General features: G+C 40.3%; 1 protein-coding gene across 10 annotated transcripts in view; it reads right to left on the bottom strand.

The window, feature by feature from the left end:
• Positions 1-17329, bottom strand: part of auts2a (activator of transcription and developmental regulator AUTS2 a) — a 1137604-nt gene that overhangs the window by 34722 nt on the left and 1085553 nt on the right. For all 10 annotated transcript variants that reach the window (XM_059973178.1, XM_059973180.1, XM_059973182.1 and 7 more), the window contains 2 exons: positions 7286-7381; positions 3937-4008 (listed from right to left, as the gene is read on the bottom strand). In XM_059973178.1, coding sequence (XP_059829161.1) covers positions 3937-4008; positions 7286-7381 — 168 coding nt within the window. The remainder of the gene's footprint in view (positions 1-3936; positions 4009-7285; positions 7382-17329) is intronic.

Consider the following 17329-nt stretch of genomic DNA (forward strand, 5'->3'; position numbering starts at 1 on the left):
CCTCCCCCAGAAATATCGTGTAGTCAGTGTTTCTGCGGTGACAGGGAACTATTCGTGTTTGCACTTTCTGATGTTCTTCTATTTCTGCTTCTTCACTCAAATTAGTGAAACAAATTAAAACAAATGTTTCACAATCGATTCTGATCTATGTATAATTCAAAGTAAGGAACGACGAAGGAATACGGAATTACAAGGATATATGGCGGAAAATGACTCCCTTTTCCTGTGGACGATAGTTGGATACTGAAAGGCTGGGGTAGAGTGGACATGGGGAGGGTGCTTTCATCAGGAGGAGTGTCTAGTATCCAAGGATAGAGCCTCAGAATAAACAGGTGTCCCTTTAAATTTGAGATTAGGTGGTATTTTTCAGCTCGTTTATTGCCACAGCGGGCTGCGGAGTTCAAAGTATTGGCGTATTTAAGGCAGAGATTGATAGGTTCATGATTGATAAGAGGGTTAATAGTTACGGAAAAAAGGTGTGAGTCATAGAGTCATAGGGCACAGAAATAGGCCATTTGGACCATCTCGTCTTGCCGAACTGTTATTCTGCCTTGTCCTATCTATACCTGGGCCACAAACTTCAAAGCCCTCACAACCAGGTACTTATCTAAACTTCTCTTAAATGGTGCAATTGAACCCGTATCCATTGGCTGCTCATTCCACACTCTTGCCACTGTCTGAGGGAAGAAGTTCCCCCTCAGGGTCCCGTTAAATAATTCCCCTTTCATCCTCGGTTTGAGCCTCATCCAACCTCAGTGGATAAAATCTGCTTGCATTTATCCTATCTACACAATTTTGTGTATTTCTGTCAAATCTAATAAGGGAATTGAGAAAGGAGAATGTTTTTTTAAAAAAATCAGCCATGATTGAATGTAGGAGCAGACCCGATAGGCTGAAGGGCCTATTTCTTTTTGTATCTTATGAGTAAGCACCCTTACCAAATTAAAGCACTGTGTGAATCATTAGGTGGTTTTATATATTATAGGATGATGAATTGCACACAGTTTGATACCATGAAAGGAACTCTTTACTATACATTCCAGCATATAACTTAACGGGCATAACCAACCTTCTCTACACACATGGGCCTTGTAAACAGAACACCATTCAGTGTAACCTAGCCTAATTCTTTTCATCTGTGTTGGATCAAACTTCAAAAGCACAGATTGTTAAGTGTGAATTTTACACACAACATGACTTCTGTCCAGAATTGGAAACTACACTTAAAAGTTTCCAGGATTTCCTCTGCTCTTTATCAGCCATTGTAGAGGGCTTCAGATCAAGTTGCTTCCAAAAACACAAAAGCCTTCTCATCATATTAACTGCCTAACAAGAGATCAACAACCAGAGTGTTTTGAAAACAAAAAAAAAATCATTTGCCTTTATATAGGATGTCTAATGCAGTGTATATGCCCTACAGTATTTCATAGGAGAGTTATCATATTAAATACGACTCCAAACCATAAATTGAAACTGATCTTCAGGGAATCCTAGAACTCTGGTGTTAGGTTGCTGAAGATCTGCCTGTCAGTGGTGAGAGATGTACACAGGACCAGATCTGGAGGAAGGTGGAGAAAGATTGAGAGGGCGGAGGAAGCTACTGAGATACACAAGGACTGTGGCCAAAGTAAGATCTAAAAAGAAGGATGAGAATTTTAAAACCAAGCTGGACTGAAGATTACTGTAGATCAGTGAGTTCAAGGAAACTGATAGATGGAACTTAATGAAGATGAACGATTAGATTTTATTGTACTGTAGATCATGGTCTTTCTTGCGGGCTTTGCAATTGCTTGGTGGGTGGAGGGTGCAGATGCCTTTTTTTGATGAAGTTGGTGGAGGAGGGTCATTGCTTTGCTGCTGTTTGTACATGGGAGCAGGAGTGGGAGGGGGCTTAGGGCTTCTAACGACTTTTACTGTCGCTCATTCTTTGGGACACTCTTCTGTTTTTTTCAGATGTCTGCAAAGACCAGGAGTTTCAGGATGTATATTTTATAAATTGAACTACTGAACTCTTTCAATACGCTCAAGTTTAAGTAAGATGCCAAAATAAAGACAGCCTATGATACACAGCTTTTGCATAATCAAAATAAAATCATTTTAACTGAATGAACAAAACCCTTATAAATGTTCTGTCAACAATGCACATCATCATCTGCACCTCTTCCACTTAACTCAAGTCTCCCTCCAATCTCATTTTCTTCCATTTGCCTATATAAAAACTTCTGCAGCTGTATATTTGGAAACAAACTGGGGGTAATGCCAGTCTGACCTTTTACACACTGCTTTAGAAGAGTAAGAAATCAAATCCCATATGTCCCAACACTGCAAAGGGATTTCTAAAAGCTCAGCATTGTCACCCATGGGTAGATTGATACTGGTATCACAGCTGCTGAGTGCCCTGATTTAAATGTATTCTGAATCATTACATTTCACAACCTCATCTTAATTCACACAACATGAAATGTTAGTACTGCAGAAGTCTTTTGTCTTCAGACAGCATCAAGCACTGTCTTGTCAAGAAGTACACGTCTTGGAAATTTACGGGTGCTCTGTACAGCAACAAGAGCATTACTCGAGTCTCAGATGACCAGTTTCTTCTCTAATTGAGTGACACTCTCAAATCCCATGACATGTGTCCTTCTGCACCTTCTGAGCAAAAATTCTATAATGAGTGCTAATTAGTGCAGAATATTAAACAGTGCAGTCAATCGGGAAAAGAACCCATACCTTATTCAGGTGGTAATTTGTATGTAGCATCACAAAATTCCAACATTTGTTTTGTAAGTCATCTCCCAAGCTCTACTACCCCGGCATCCCTTCAACCCTGTCGCTTGCAAATTTTGAATGAAACAAGGTCATGAGTGACAGCAGAATACTAATCAGGCCAGTGCCCGAGTTGTACCATTGAAATGCAATACGAGGACCTCCAGCAATTTAAGGATCACCTCTATATAAGCAGAAAGTACAACAATAAACGAGGCCTTGTGGCCCATCGTGCCCATGTTACCACCATTTCTTCGAAAGGAGCTGGTAAATCCTACTTGTATGCCCTTTGCGCTCAGAGCTATTTGCTTTCTTGCTTTTCCAATACTAATGGAATTATGCGATTGTACAGTGAGAAAAGAGGCTGTTCTTACCACTCTGCTTCTGGACAGAACCTTCCAATTCGTCCCACTGCTTTGCTCTTGATTATTCCTGATTAGTTAGGGCATGAAGGGACATGGGGAAAAGGTGGGAGATTGAGGCTGGGGGGGGGAAATGGATCAGCCATGATGAAATGGTGGAGCAGACTCGATTGGCCAAATGACCTAATTCTGCTCCTATATCTTATGGCCTTTTTTTGTGGTTCTTCGAGGTCTCTCCCTTTTATCTGATTCCCTCTCGGAAGTTTTTACTTAATTTGCTTCTTGTCCTTCTTCGGACTGAGCGTTTCATAACATAACAAATGTTGTTGACTCCTCATCCTTTCTTTTTCCAGTCCTGATGAAGGGTCTCACACGAAACATTGACTGTTTGCTCTTTTCCACAGATGCTGCCTGGCCTGCTGAGTTCCTCCAGCATTTTGTGTGTGTGGCTTGGATTTCCAGCATCTGCAGAGTTTCCCTTGTTTGAAAATGTTCTTGCTTGTTGTATTCCTGATTTTATTTCTTCTCACTGTCCAGTTTTATTCTAGTGTTGTTAATTTTGTCAGGAATCTTAAATTCCTTAACAGTTCTGAAATCAGTCAGCAGCTACCATCATGGCACTGACTTTAACAACTCTCAGGCCACTTCACCGGTTGGAAGTAAATGGATAAAATTTACACTTAAAGGGAACATTTGCCATCCCACCACAAACAACTTACTGGTTTAACCAAACATTTAAAACCTATCTTAACAGCATAACAATATTGTGGAAAGAAGAAACAAGTTTTTATAGGAATCATGTAACAAATACCCTTGGGTCTTTCTGCAGGAGGGTATGGGGAACAGCTCCAGGTCTTCCTGCCACATCGATGGGGTTGGAGGTCTGTGAAAGAAAATAGAAAAGCCTATTAAAGTGGAAGATCAGAAAACCGTTTCTGACTGTTCTGTGGATCAGGTGAAATGCTTAATCAAGACTGGTAACTTGAAGAGAAGGAACAACCACTTGCTAAGGAGGAAAGAGCGCCTTAGTTCTACCCAATCCTGGTACTTCTTATTCACTTTGAACCTGTACGGAAAGAATACAATTCTTCTGCTAGTTTGGTTGTTACGTACACATCACAGCAATTATTCATCGTCTGTGCACTACTTTAGAAAACTTACTAACTGAAGCAAGGAATACCGATGTTAACAAAATTAACAATTCCCATTTCATTCGCTAAGACAGGGGTTCCTGGCCTTTGCTATGCTATGAACTGAGGGGTCCATAGACCCCAGCTGGGAATCCGTGCATGAAGAATACCATTATAGAACAGTACAGGAACAGCTCTTTCAGCCCGCCATGCCTGTGCCAACCATGTACACTACCTAAACCGCCAGCAGCGTGCGTTGCACCCCATTCAGTAAAAACTCCTCCAAGTGTTTGGACATCTTCCAGTTCTAACCCTGTAGTTTTCCTGTCAGATTATAGGGACACCATTTTCTCTCATGACTTTCCTGACTTGCAGAAATGATTGAACCTGAGCAATTCCTCAATTGCCCCATTGTCCTCATTTTCTTGCAGGCCTGGGCAAAATGTGAACCTACCCTTTGTCTTCGTATCTGCTCACCAATAACACTAGTGTGATATAGTTGCAGGCCCATAGCCAAAAGCACTACTTTTGGAACTGCTCAACCTCTCTTCAGATAGGATTTTCTAAAACACCACTATATTTAAACACAGATCCCAATATTAGAAACAGGTGGGATAACACTCTGACAAACTCACTCTCCTTTCAGTTGAATGTACTGAGATTTCCCACTGTTTACCAAGAGTCTGCATGAGAATCCAGATCAGGATGATGAACCCTACATCTGTAGTTAGCAGCATATTTAACCTCACTGCATTTAACATTAGAATGCCTAACGATACAGTAGAAGATGCTCAGAAGAAATGCACTATTTCTGACCAGATTGCTAGAATAGATCTGTAATATCTGCACGTAAAACATAAAATCCACCATAAAATGAAATTAATAGTCAAGAGGGTAAACCCTGGAACTATTCTAACAGAACAGTTCCAAATTTTAATTGTTCTAATTGCATTTATCGGTTTAGTTAAGGATGACCACAGTAATGCTCTTACAGAATTAGGCTGTAATGGATGAGATCAAGTAATAAATTCCTCAGTTAACCATCTTTACATATAATAGCATAAATCTGAGGCTCATTATTGCTCAAGCTTTTAACACTTTCCAAAACATCTTTAAAAAAAATTGAGACTAGAAGCAATCAGGTGTCAATGTTGTGTGAGGGAGGTTTTTAAATACTGATAGGTTATAATAAATATGAGGATAATAAAAACAGATTGCTCAGAAAAATAACTAAAAACAGCAATAGAAATGTGAAGCCTTTAGAGAGCTGAGTACAGGGTGTGACATTACTAAGAGATTTTTTCGTTTGAGCATCTCTTTTATCCCTAGCTAGTACAATCACTTTACATTTAGCTAGGGTTCTGTATCAATGTGGGTCACCCATCATGCATTCATTACTGAAAGCATTCCACAGTGTAACCACTAAAGTTGCTTGTCTCTGGACAATCTTTGGAACTGGAAAGGTACTTCACTGTGGGGGCTAACTAAAACGTAGCATTATTAGAGGCATAACTTCATATCCCCTTGTCAAAATAAATAAAATACATGAAACATTCTTTATATAATTTGAAGTTCATAAAATATAAACTAAAAATATAAATTCTCTTTCTTTAGGTCATATTGATATAAGTTACAGTTCTGGCCTCTTTACAACCGGTTTCATTCAGGTAAAAAGACTGACTAACTACTGGAAGTGTTTTGTAAAAAGCAAGTTCTGTAAATGCCATCAGGCCATGAATGAAACATGAGACACACCTAACCATTACCCCTTCATTGTGGAATGTACTGGAAAATACACAGGCTCTGAAATACATCCTCTACTTCCCTGCTTGTGTCATGGCTGACGAGTTAAAATGCACGACCATCCACCTGCAAAATTAGCTCAGTTTTTCTGTCTCTGCAGATGCTGCCTTACCTGGTGGACGTTTCACCATTTCATTGTGTTATTCTATCTGCAGGGTCCACCAGATTCCCCAGCCCTATCTCCCTCAAAAGCCAACACCTGAATAGTAGTCCAAATAGATTTGGTTACACGTATGTGGTAATTACCCAGCATATGCACACAAAGCAGGAAAATAACTGCAATAACTGGTCCAAAATCTGCAAAAAAACATCAGCTTTTAAATCTCAGTGTACATTCTGCAGGCTCTAGGCTGAGTAGTGTATACCGTACTACTCAATCTTTTCCGAATCCTGAGAATGTTCAAGGATAATAACCTCCCCCCACCCCCCGACACCTGCTGCCATAGTTCACCTCCCATCAACATCACCAACACCCTCAGCCCTACAGCTGTTGATGCACACACATCTGGTGACACCAGCAAACATCACTATCACCTCCTCCATTTTTAACATTACTGCCCTCCACCCCATTCACAATCCTCACTCTATCCTCCATTGTCCTCTACATCTGTCAAACCCACCTCACCATCAACCACTACTGTCACCTCTATCCTACACATTAGACTCCTCCCCAACTGCCACCACACACCAGCTGCTACTATCCCAGCTGCTACTAGACCAACTCCTTACAAATTTTCATTACAATTTGAAAGGAAACACATTTCTATAATTACAATGACAGCAAATCATAAGTTCTTTCAATTTTATACATTTTTCAAGCAGACACACAAATATCAATACCTCTGAGAAACAAACATTAGTTTAACAGTAATTGAGATACAAATGAGAGCAGGAATGTCGATGAGGACAGAATGCAAATAATTCTTTTAAGTGAGATGTAAGGAGTCCCATGTTCAGCAGAGTTTGCAGAATACAATTTTGCTCCAAGTGGCAGATTTTTTTCCTTTGCCCAAATTAAGAGCTTCCAAATATTTTTCCCCGTTAGATGATTTGGAAGATTTGGTCAGCATATGGAAATGATTCACAATATCCCATTATGGTTCATCCTGCCAGGATTCAGCCAGCAACATTTCCCAGTTCAAAAGCCTTGAATGATTGGTAATGCTTACATTGGAAAAAGAGCAGGAGTGCAAAGGAAAGACATTGGCAAAGGGATTTCAGGGTTACCTTCGGCTGAAATGCTCCTTGCAGAGAACCAAAAGGACCTGTAGGTGGAATCATGGGAGAAATTCCAGCCATGGATGGAGGATAGGAATGAAACAACTGTGGAAAAGAAAAAAAGGAGGAATCCTTCAGATCTGCTGAATCCAACAATTACGCACAGCGAGCAAAAAATAAAAACACTTAGCACATTTTCTGCTAATACACCACATGCTCAATTCAAAATGTGAGAACATTTTTTTTGAATTAGGATTTGGTTTCACCAGCATCTTAGAGCCATTTAATATTCTGGCTGCTGTGAAGGCTAAAAGAAGGAGTAGTTGCCCACCCACCTCTAGATGCAACTCAGTCCCTCCAAAAATCACAAATCCTATCTAAATTGACCTGTGTATCCGCAGGCTACTGTAAAATGGGCGAATACTTGATGGCCTTTCACCACATTTCCCTCCTGTTGCTAACTGCAGCGTATGCTGACATGAATAAATACAAGGAAATATTGTGCTCTTGAAAAAGCTCTTTATAGGCCTAAGCTCTCCACATGCTCTCCCTGGCAATGAAGCTATTCACATGGAAACCTTGGCACATGCCCTTTTTGAGGATATTAATATATTTTTATGAGAACATTGCCCCTAAAGAACGATATTTCATAGCACATAGGAGCCAAAGCAGTCAAAGGCAAATGGAATTTGCAAAAACTGAAATGGCTCCATCCAAGTGTTTTATCCCGTGAATTTGAATGGGATGGAGATCATTTGTATTCTCTTTCTATTATCATTTCTGTCAGGAACAATGGCATGATTTTCATGATAAACTAAGATCAGGAAAACTAAGCGATGTTAATACGAACTTTCTTTCTCAGACTTCATTTCCACATCCTAATGGGGCAAGTCTGTAACCTGTATTTGAAGTCAGCTGCTCTGAGTGCATTCAAATCCTTTTTGATAAGACGGATCAAAAGATTGAGCAAGCACTCATCCTTTGCTTACATTTTGTGAATTCAAGCTTGAAACGGATCATTTTATGCTCTTTGTAAAAGAGAACTGCTTCAACTTACCACAGTGCTGGTACTTTACTAATTATTAATTATCAGATGTAAAAGAAAGCACTGCAGATTACAGAAAGTAGGTCGCCTGCCCCAGCTTCACATATGTCATCCATCAGATGACTTAGCTTCAAAACTCTTACAAGACCTGATTGACAAGCTTTCACTTCATGGATTCCATGGCAGAGATATGCTAAATTAAACAAAGAATCTGTCGGCTGGTGCACAGAGTTTGGAGGACGCTGGTGAAACCACCTCCTGACAGAAGTAAAGATGCAATAAGCAAGGATTATTAGCAACCAATGTTTGTAATGGGGAGTGCAAGAACCTGCAAGTTATGGAGATTTTACAATTCAGGCACAAAATAAACTACTATTCCACCACCACATCTGAGAAATGGGATTGTACAAATAAAGCTAAAGTTTCTAACTAATAACCTGTGTTTGGAGTATCAATGATAGAGCCGTTGAAATTTACCTGTAACAACAGCTCTGCCAATAACCGCTGTGTATCAGCCACACAGAGGTACACAAAAGCAGATGGATAAACTCTCATTAGATTTACCTTCTTCCTCTTTAAGCAAATGATAGTCATCTCATGGTATTTTCCATGAAAGAATGAAGGGAAACAGCCATTGTTAACCTGGGCATCAGAAACGCTATCACTCACAAGCAAAACTGACTGAAACTGAGCGAAACAGAACCATCACTTACCGTTCAAAATGCATCACTTTCCCACTTACAAAAACTTCCATCTCCTCTAGGATTTTAAGGCAGCAATTTAATTTGTTCATCTCATTCTCCGCAAGGCCACCTACCAATCACATCTAGCAGTCTGGCAATAAATTTGAGCCACGTAGAGAAACAGAAGCCAGAACTTTAGAGATTGATGTTATTCCAGTACTGGTAAATTTATGACATGCAGGATATTTCTACAATGTGTGGCAAAGAACTTGGCTCTGATCATTTACACCCTTTTCCAGAAACCACCCCTTCCTGTGGCTGCTCGCAAAAAAAAATTATCATAATATATTCACCCTACAAACACAAGATTAATGACAATTTCAAACTCTCATCACACCTGATATGCTTTCAGCCTGGGTTGGGGGGGTGGGGGGGGGGGCTCTTACCCCAGTTGAATGATCAATCCTTGCCCTTAAATTTTTAACTACAGGTCCAAGCACAATCCAGAACAAGGTTCAGTTTGTGGAGGTTATGTGTGCTGCAGGTAGTTTCAGTGCAATGGAAAGCAACAACAGCAGCATAGAAAATGTATAGCTGTTACTGATTATTGGCATGGAGAACTCAGCTTAGAAGTAGTAACTGAATTTAAATCAAATATTTTGACTATGTTCAAATAAAGAAACTGCTTCACTACAGCCAGTGAGGAAATTCTACCATGCCTTACGTGGAATTTGCTGAAGGATGCAGCCACTTAAAATGTGGAACACATAGCTTCCATTGACTACCATCTAAAGTCTTGATAAACTAAACTAAGTACTGTATATTCAATAAGTAATGGTTGAACTGGCTTTCTCCAAGAATGATCTATCAGTAATATTGAAACTGGATAGTCCCTTAAGTTTTAATAGATGTGATCTCCAGAAGATGAGATTAAATAAAATCTATCTCAGCACTATTTTATCTATAAAAATTTTGTCTGACTTACCACATTATTCAATTTTGATCCTATTACTGAATGAAGAATACAAATTTTGAGTAGACGTTGTGGCTTCATAAACTACCTACATCTTTTTGTGTGCACTGTGATTGATTTCTTCTTAATGCATTCCAATTCTTTTTTCAACATAACTTTCAGGAAAGTGAAAGTAAATTAAGGTTACAAGTTGCTTTGGTAAAAAAATTTCCATGTATTACAGATAATTCTGCTATGGGTAAGAAGGCAGTCATTGCTTGCAAATGAGCGCATTGTAGTGTAGCGGTTAGCACAACACTTTACAATACTGGTAACTGGGGTTCAGTTCCAACCGCTGTGTGTAAGGAGTTTGTATGTTCTCCCCATGACCATGTGACAGTGATCCAGTTTCCTCCCACAGTCCAATGATTTACCAGTTGGTAGGTTAATTAGTCCTGTGATTAGGCCAGAGTTAAATGGCGGCTGTTTGGCAGCGCGGTTCAAGGGGCTGGAAGGGCCTATTCCATGCTGTATCTCAATCAATCAATAAATATATAAAACCAAATGTTCTTTATTCTGTGATATCCCAATAAAATAAACTCACTGAAATCTCTCAAAGGCTCTAATTGATTACAAACAAAATACACAAAGGGTAATGGTTGAAAGTTAATTCTCCGACTGGAGACCCGCCTGCCCCGCCCAACTGGGGTGCCCCAAGGGTTAGTGTTGGGACCCCTGATATTCATTATTTATGTAAACGAGTTAAATAATTTGATATGAATGCACATGGCATGATTAGCAAGTTAGGTGATGATATTAAATGAGGGACTTTTGCAGATAGTGAAGCAGACTACAATGAATAACAAGAGATCTCTGTCAGCATGGAGCTGGGCTAAGGAATAGATTTCAATTCGGATAAGTGTGAGTTAATGCATTTTGGATAAACAAACTGGGTAGGACCTGGACTGTACGTGGTAGGGCGCTGATGAGTGCTTTGGACCAGAAGGATCTGACAGTTCAAGTGCAGAGTTTGCTGAAAGTAGCTACATAAGTCAAGGTGAAGAAGGTGTTTAGCATGCAGACCATCATTAGTTAAGACATCGAGTTTAGGAGTAGGGACATTATATTCTAGTTGCATAAGTCATTGTTGAAGCTGCACTTGGAGTACTGTTGCAGTTTTGGTCACCTTTATAGGAAAGCCATTGTCAAGCTGGAGAGGGTGCAAAAGAGAGTTATGAGGATGCTTCCAGGACTGGTGGGTCTGAGTGCCAGGGAGAGGTTGGGTATACTGGATTGCTGTTCCTTGGGGCATAAGAGAATGAAGAATGATCTTGTAGAAGTCTATAAAAATCACGAGGAGTATGCAGATGGTCACAGAGTTTTCCTTGGATTGGGAAGTCCAAAACTAGAGGGCACAATACAAGAGGGAAGAGATGTAAGAGACTTGGGAGGTACAGAGAGAGTAGTAAATACCTGGAATGAACTGCTAGAAAAAGTGGTCAAGGTGGGTACAACTGCATCATTTAAGAGGCATCTGGAAGGCTACATGGAGGGGAGGGTCTTGGAGAGTTCTGGGCTAAAGGAGGGCAACAGGGACTAGAAGGAAGGAATCTGTGGTTAGTATGGACCAGTGGGGCTGAAGGGCCTGTTTTCATGATGTACTATTGTATGACTCTATGACTAAAATATTTACATATGTAACTAATAATTTGATATTCTGGATCAAGAGATTATCAGATGTAAAGTGCTGGAAAACATGGCACAAAAACATGAGATACAATATCAATAATAAAATTTCAAGTAAATAGATACTTAGATACTTCTTTCCAATCAGCATTAGACGTGTCAGGGTTTTATCAGCATGATGACTTCTACTCATCTGGAGGCCAGAAAATGTGTTCCAAGGACAACTCATCTCCTGGGTTGCATTTTCCACAGTTAAATCTGTATTTACTCTATAGTTAAGATATTGAAGATTGGGGGAGTCACCAGTGTGCTAAAAACAATTAGTTGAAATCTGCACAAAGGCAGAAAGATTGAAAAATTGCAAAAAAAAAAGTTCCATTTTATTATGGAGTGTAGTCTTCTTCCATAAAAACACAAAGTGGGTCTCTGAGAGCACTGGCTTCATCACAGCTAACAAGCTTCATTTTGTTACTACTTATAAGCTCTGCAACTGATCAGCAACTTACCAGAGTGTGTGTATTGCATGGAGGCGCACTGATAACCAAGCAAAGCTTTAGATGCAATAGATTTGAGAATGAAGTATAGGAAAGCAGCTCAGCTGTGTGAATACTAATGATCGTAGCACAGTCAAAGAGCAGCTCACAGCAATGATTAAAAACCCTTGAAGCACTGTCTGAAAAGTGAGATCTCCGATGTATGTATAACAACCTTATTGGTATAAACAATGACCCAATCCGATCTATCATGATTGAAAGATCATCCCCTTTTGACAAATAGCTAGGATATAATTCATATGCAATTTTCTTCATTGATTGGCCTGTGACCAGCTGATGACATCACTATCAGCAAGCTATAGACACAAGTTTGTTATATGCTTCTTGTATTCAAGCCTACCTTTGCTATACTGTCCTCCCTTGACACACTGAATCCCAAGGATCTCAAACTTACAAAGTTCTTACCTCTCTTTCCATTTTCTTTTTGATAAAACTTCTAAAACACAAGACCAGCATTCCTGAACCATAAAACTCTGACAACCATACTTGGCCAAATCATCACCCTTCTTTTATTCTTTACAGCCTTCCACCGAGCAAAGTCTGTTTTTATTTTCCTATAACTTCCTTCTTTCTTTGTTTCGCAATAAATAAGAATTTATATAATGAACACTACTTCTCTCAAAACTTCTTAATTGGGGCTACAGAATCTTCCACATCAAAATTGAAACGAAGTATAGCGCCAAATCCATGTGTTAGTAATGGATCCCTGTTGCTTTATAGAGGCTCCTCAGGCCTCAGTTCAAAGCTATCAGACGTAAGTAATACTCAGCATATCACTTAAAATGCTTCAGTGATCACATTTAATTTTGATTCTGAGAAAAAAAATTGTACTGAGTGCAAGAAGCTGTGTAGGAATGCAAGTAAAAATGGTAACTTGATTGGATTCAGTCTATGAAATAGATTGTGGCCTTTATATTTCTGACTGTTGTGATTTAGTTCAAGAGAAATTCCATGGGCCTTTGATATCCAGGCTGTTTAAATCATCAGGAAGGATAAGGTTTCTGAAGGCTGGGCTCTGATGTGAATTAAAATGCACAATGCACCCAATGATGAGCACCAGGTGCTGTACTGAAGTTGAACTGGAAACCATCCCCTCCCGCGTCTGCTCTCAATTTGAATTGGCTCTGGTGCAAATGGACAATCCATAGTCAAGCTGCATTCTTTGTTCCATTGTTCTATTACTTAACTGCAGTCTGCATTCACCCTTACTTTTTGACAAGGATTGATCATCTTCATGTACTAATTACTGTGTGGTCCCTCCATGTTTTCCTTCATAGTGCATTTTATGTGAAGTCCATAAAAGCAGAAGGACTTCCAGTGAGCAGGGAGCAAGTATTCACTCTGTGAGTTTGAGGTAAGGCAGGGGATGAGGACAAAAATATGTTGGAGAATCTGACATTAATTGCAATAATTCAGCTCCACATTAATGGCAATAATTTCTTTGTAAATTCAGTCTTTACAATAAAAACATGCTTGAAAATATTTTGTAATAGCAAATCCTTTCAATAAAGGATTCCCTTCAAAAAGATGTTAAATGGAAGCTATAACAATTCATATTAACCTATACAAGATGTGAGAAAAGGCCCAGAATCTACACTGAACCATGTATTTTAGTGCCCTGATTCTTTTGTTTTGGTTCATTATGGATATATACAGAAATGATGGTTAGTATCCTGTAAATATCTTCAAGATCTGCAGAGCATCAGAAAATGATGCAGAGAGTTTCAAACTCTGCCAGCTCAATTATAGGCACTAGCATCCCCAGCAGTGAGAATATCTTCAAATGCCTCAAAAAGGCACCATCCAATGTTAAGGACCCCATCATCCAAGACATGCTCTTTTCTTATTACTACTATCAGAGAGGAGATGCAGGAGCCTGAAGACACCCACTCAATATTTTAGGAACTGCTTCCTCCCCTGAACAGACAATGAACAACCCATGAACACTACACATTATTATTGCTCTCTTTTTGCACTGCTTATTCAATCGTTTAAATATATTTTTGTAGCTTTTTAATTGCATTGCAGGGCAAAACAACAAATTTCATGACACGTCAGTAATATTAAACCTGATTCTGAGAATAACTGGACGCACACATCAGGGGTCTTACCTATCCCTGCCAAAATCCAGTCAACACAAATACAATATCTGCTCTAATTATTAATGCTCCAAGTTGTTGGACCACTTAAAGGAAGAGTGTCCTTCAGCTTCTCCATCTCATTATCTTCTCTGCCTCATGTGGAATTATTGCTTATGCCAAGGTGCACTTTCACAGATCTTGGTGGCCCGTAGCTCCTTCTTTCAGCTCAGTCACTCCACACATAGAGTACATGCTGATTTTTGAAAATACAAGTAAGCCATGGAGATAAATAGAGAGGAATCTATTTTTTTTCTCACCTAACATTACTTTGGCCTGCTTATTACTTCCGGTCCAAGTCACTGATCAGCAACCGGCAGTCGGAACTAGATCTGATTTTCTGTCCCTTCACTCAAGAGCTAAATGGTGATGAAACAAGGTATTTTGGCCCATGAGTCTCATCACTGAAACAGGTGAATTTATTCACAACGCTACAAGTTATTCTCAGCAGGTCAGGCAGCATCTATGGCAGGGAATAAATAGTCAACATTTCAGGCTGAGACCCTTAATCCATCCTGATGAAGGGCCTTGGCCCGAAACGTTGACTGCTTATTTCCCTCCATAGATGCTGCCTGATCTACTGAGTTCCTCCAGCATTTTGTGTGTGTTGCTTTGGATGTCCAACATCTGCAGAATTTCTCAAGTTTGCAAGTTATCCTTTTCAATGACAATTTTGCTTTTATCCAATTTAAACCTGCACTTAGGAGTGCTACATTTTGAACTAATTTACAAGTTCAATATTGTTGAAATATCAAAGAATTCAAAAGTGGCAACTTCTTTTTAGGGTACCAGGTACTTCCCATAGTTCTGTTCTTTACCTATTAGCCTTGAACACTTATTGATCTTCTAAAGAGATCTGTAAAAATCTTGGGTAATCACACATTTTCCCCCTATTGGTCTGAATCTGCAAGGCGAGTAGGATATCTTCACCTAGTCCTCAGTTGCATTTGACTTTACCTTTTATCTCACAACTGAATCAGGTTTCAGGCAGGACAGAGGTAGCTCCTTTTACAGTACAATTTCCACCTACTTTTTAAGGGACAAAACTGTCAGGCTACTCAAGAGCAGAAGGCAAGACCAATGTGATGAACATGACCCACTGGAGATTCAGCACTGGGGAGAATATGGGCTTTTGCTTGGTGGCTTTACCCTATCCCAATCTCGGCTTAAAATGGCCATTTGTAGTCTGTCTACAGACTGTTGAGATTAACCTTCACGGCATAGATTTGAGCTTAAGCATGGTCATCTTCAGATAAGAGGCAAATAAGTGGAGTTTCCAAAGATTTTCTTTATAAATGCAGCAGACGATGAACAGGAATCAGGCACAAGTGAGCAAAATTCTAATATTTCGATAATGTTATCTGATGTGATTCCTGTTAACAAAATCTTCAATTGGTTGACCAGAGGAGTGCAGGTCCTTAGATACTTATCTAGGGTTAAAGCATCCCTACCATTATATAAAGAAAGTACCAATGCCTGGAGCCAACCTTACAAAATGCTGGAAGAACTCAGCAGGCCAGGCAGCATCTGTGTAAAAAAGTACAGTTGATGTTTTAGGCCCAAGCCATTCAGCAGGATTGGAGGAGAAAAAAATGGTGAGGAGTAGAATTAAAAGGTGGGGGGAGAGGAGAAAGAACCACCAGGTGATAGGTCAGACCTGGAGGGGGAGGAATGAAGTAAAGTGCTGGGAAGTTGATTAGTGGCATGAGGTAAGATAGGAAATGGAGAAGGCGGGGGGGTGTTTGGGGGCAATACTGGAAGTTTGAGAAATCAATGTTCAGGCCAAAAAGGTTGGAGGCTACCCAAACGGAAGATAAGATGTTGCTCTTCCAACCCAAGTGTGGCCTTGTCTCAACAGTGGGGGCAGGCAATGGATGGTCATATCAGAATGGGATTGGGAATGGGAAGTGGAATTAAAATGGGTGACCACTGGGAGATCCCGCTTGTTTTGGCAGATGGAGTGTAGATGCTCAGCGAGGCGGTCTCCCAATCTAAAGGGGTGGATCCAGCAGAGGATAACAAAGTGTATGGGTCCATTACAGGCGGCGGAGAGGGGATCTCAGAGTTGTGGAAGTGACTGGGATAGGGACACCAGGTACCTCCTCATGGCGGAAAGCGTAGCGTATAGAACGTGGTGGGAGAAGCAGTCAGTTGAATGTGAGTACCTGGGGTCCTCGGAGGCTCCAAATCGAGCAGCTTGAAAGCGAATCTGGAAACCATGTGGTATAAACTGGCGGTGAAGACATGTTCCTAGAAATAATTCATGACTGTAGTAGAGGGTCTGGGTAAGCACGTGGTCAAACTGCTGGAGAGCAGTATGGATCACAGCAGGGGAGCAGTGAGAGAGGGTTTCACTGAACTGCCGTCAAAGGGAAGGTTTAAACTTCTTCAGGGTAGGCACCCCCGGAAGAGAATTCGCAAGGGCCTGTCCTGCTGAGTTCCTCCAGCATTTGTGTGTGTTGCTCAGATTTGCAGATTTTCTCTTGCTTCTGGAGTCAACCTCAACTGTTTATTTGATTTCAGAGAAACTGAAGCTGAATCACTTAGGGGCTTATGAAAGACATGAGGAAACTTCTCTAACAGAGGAAATAAAAGCCAGACACCAATGTCTGTGGCTTTACACAATACATTGATTCACCTCGTGTAGACAATGCTCTGTTGGAGCAGAAAATGATCTCCAGTATCTGCAAGAATCTGCAGCTCTGATACCTTGAATTACAGAGCATCTGATGGAACGATTGGTAAAATTAGCCAGGAAAGGAGCTAAACTGCTTTTAAAAATATATATCTGTAGTTTAACCAAGCTGCACTGGGCTCTGTGAGTGAGGCTTGGGTGTCAGTTATCAAAATCTGGTCACATTTCCTCTCTCTTCTTCCCACACTGCAACACCACCTGACTCCCATCTTACACATGTATTTATGCAGATACCTGACCACCTGGCCCCTCTCCAAAATGCTATACGATGTGGTATTATGTGGTCTGAGAGGAAGGGGA

Source organism: Hypanus sabinus, chromosome 6, assembly GCF_030144855.1.
Source record: "Hypanus sabinus isolate sHypSab1 chromosome 6, sHypSab1.hap1, whole genome shotgun sequence".
NCBI classification, from domain to species: Eukaryota; Metazoa; Chordata; class Chondrichthyes; order Myliobatiformes; family Dasyatidae; genus Hypanus; species Hypanus sabinus.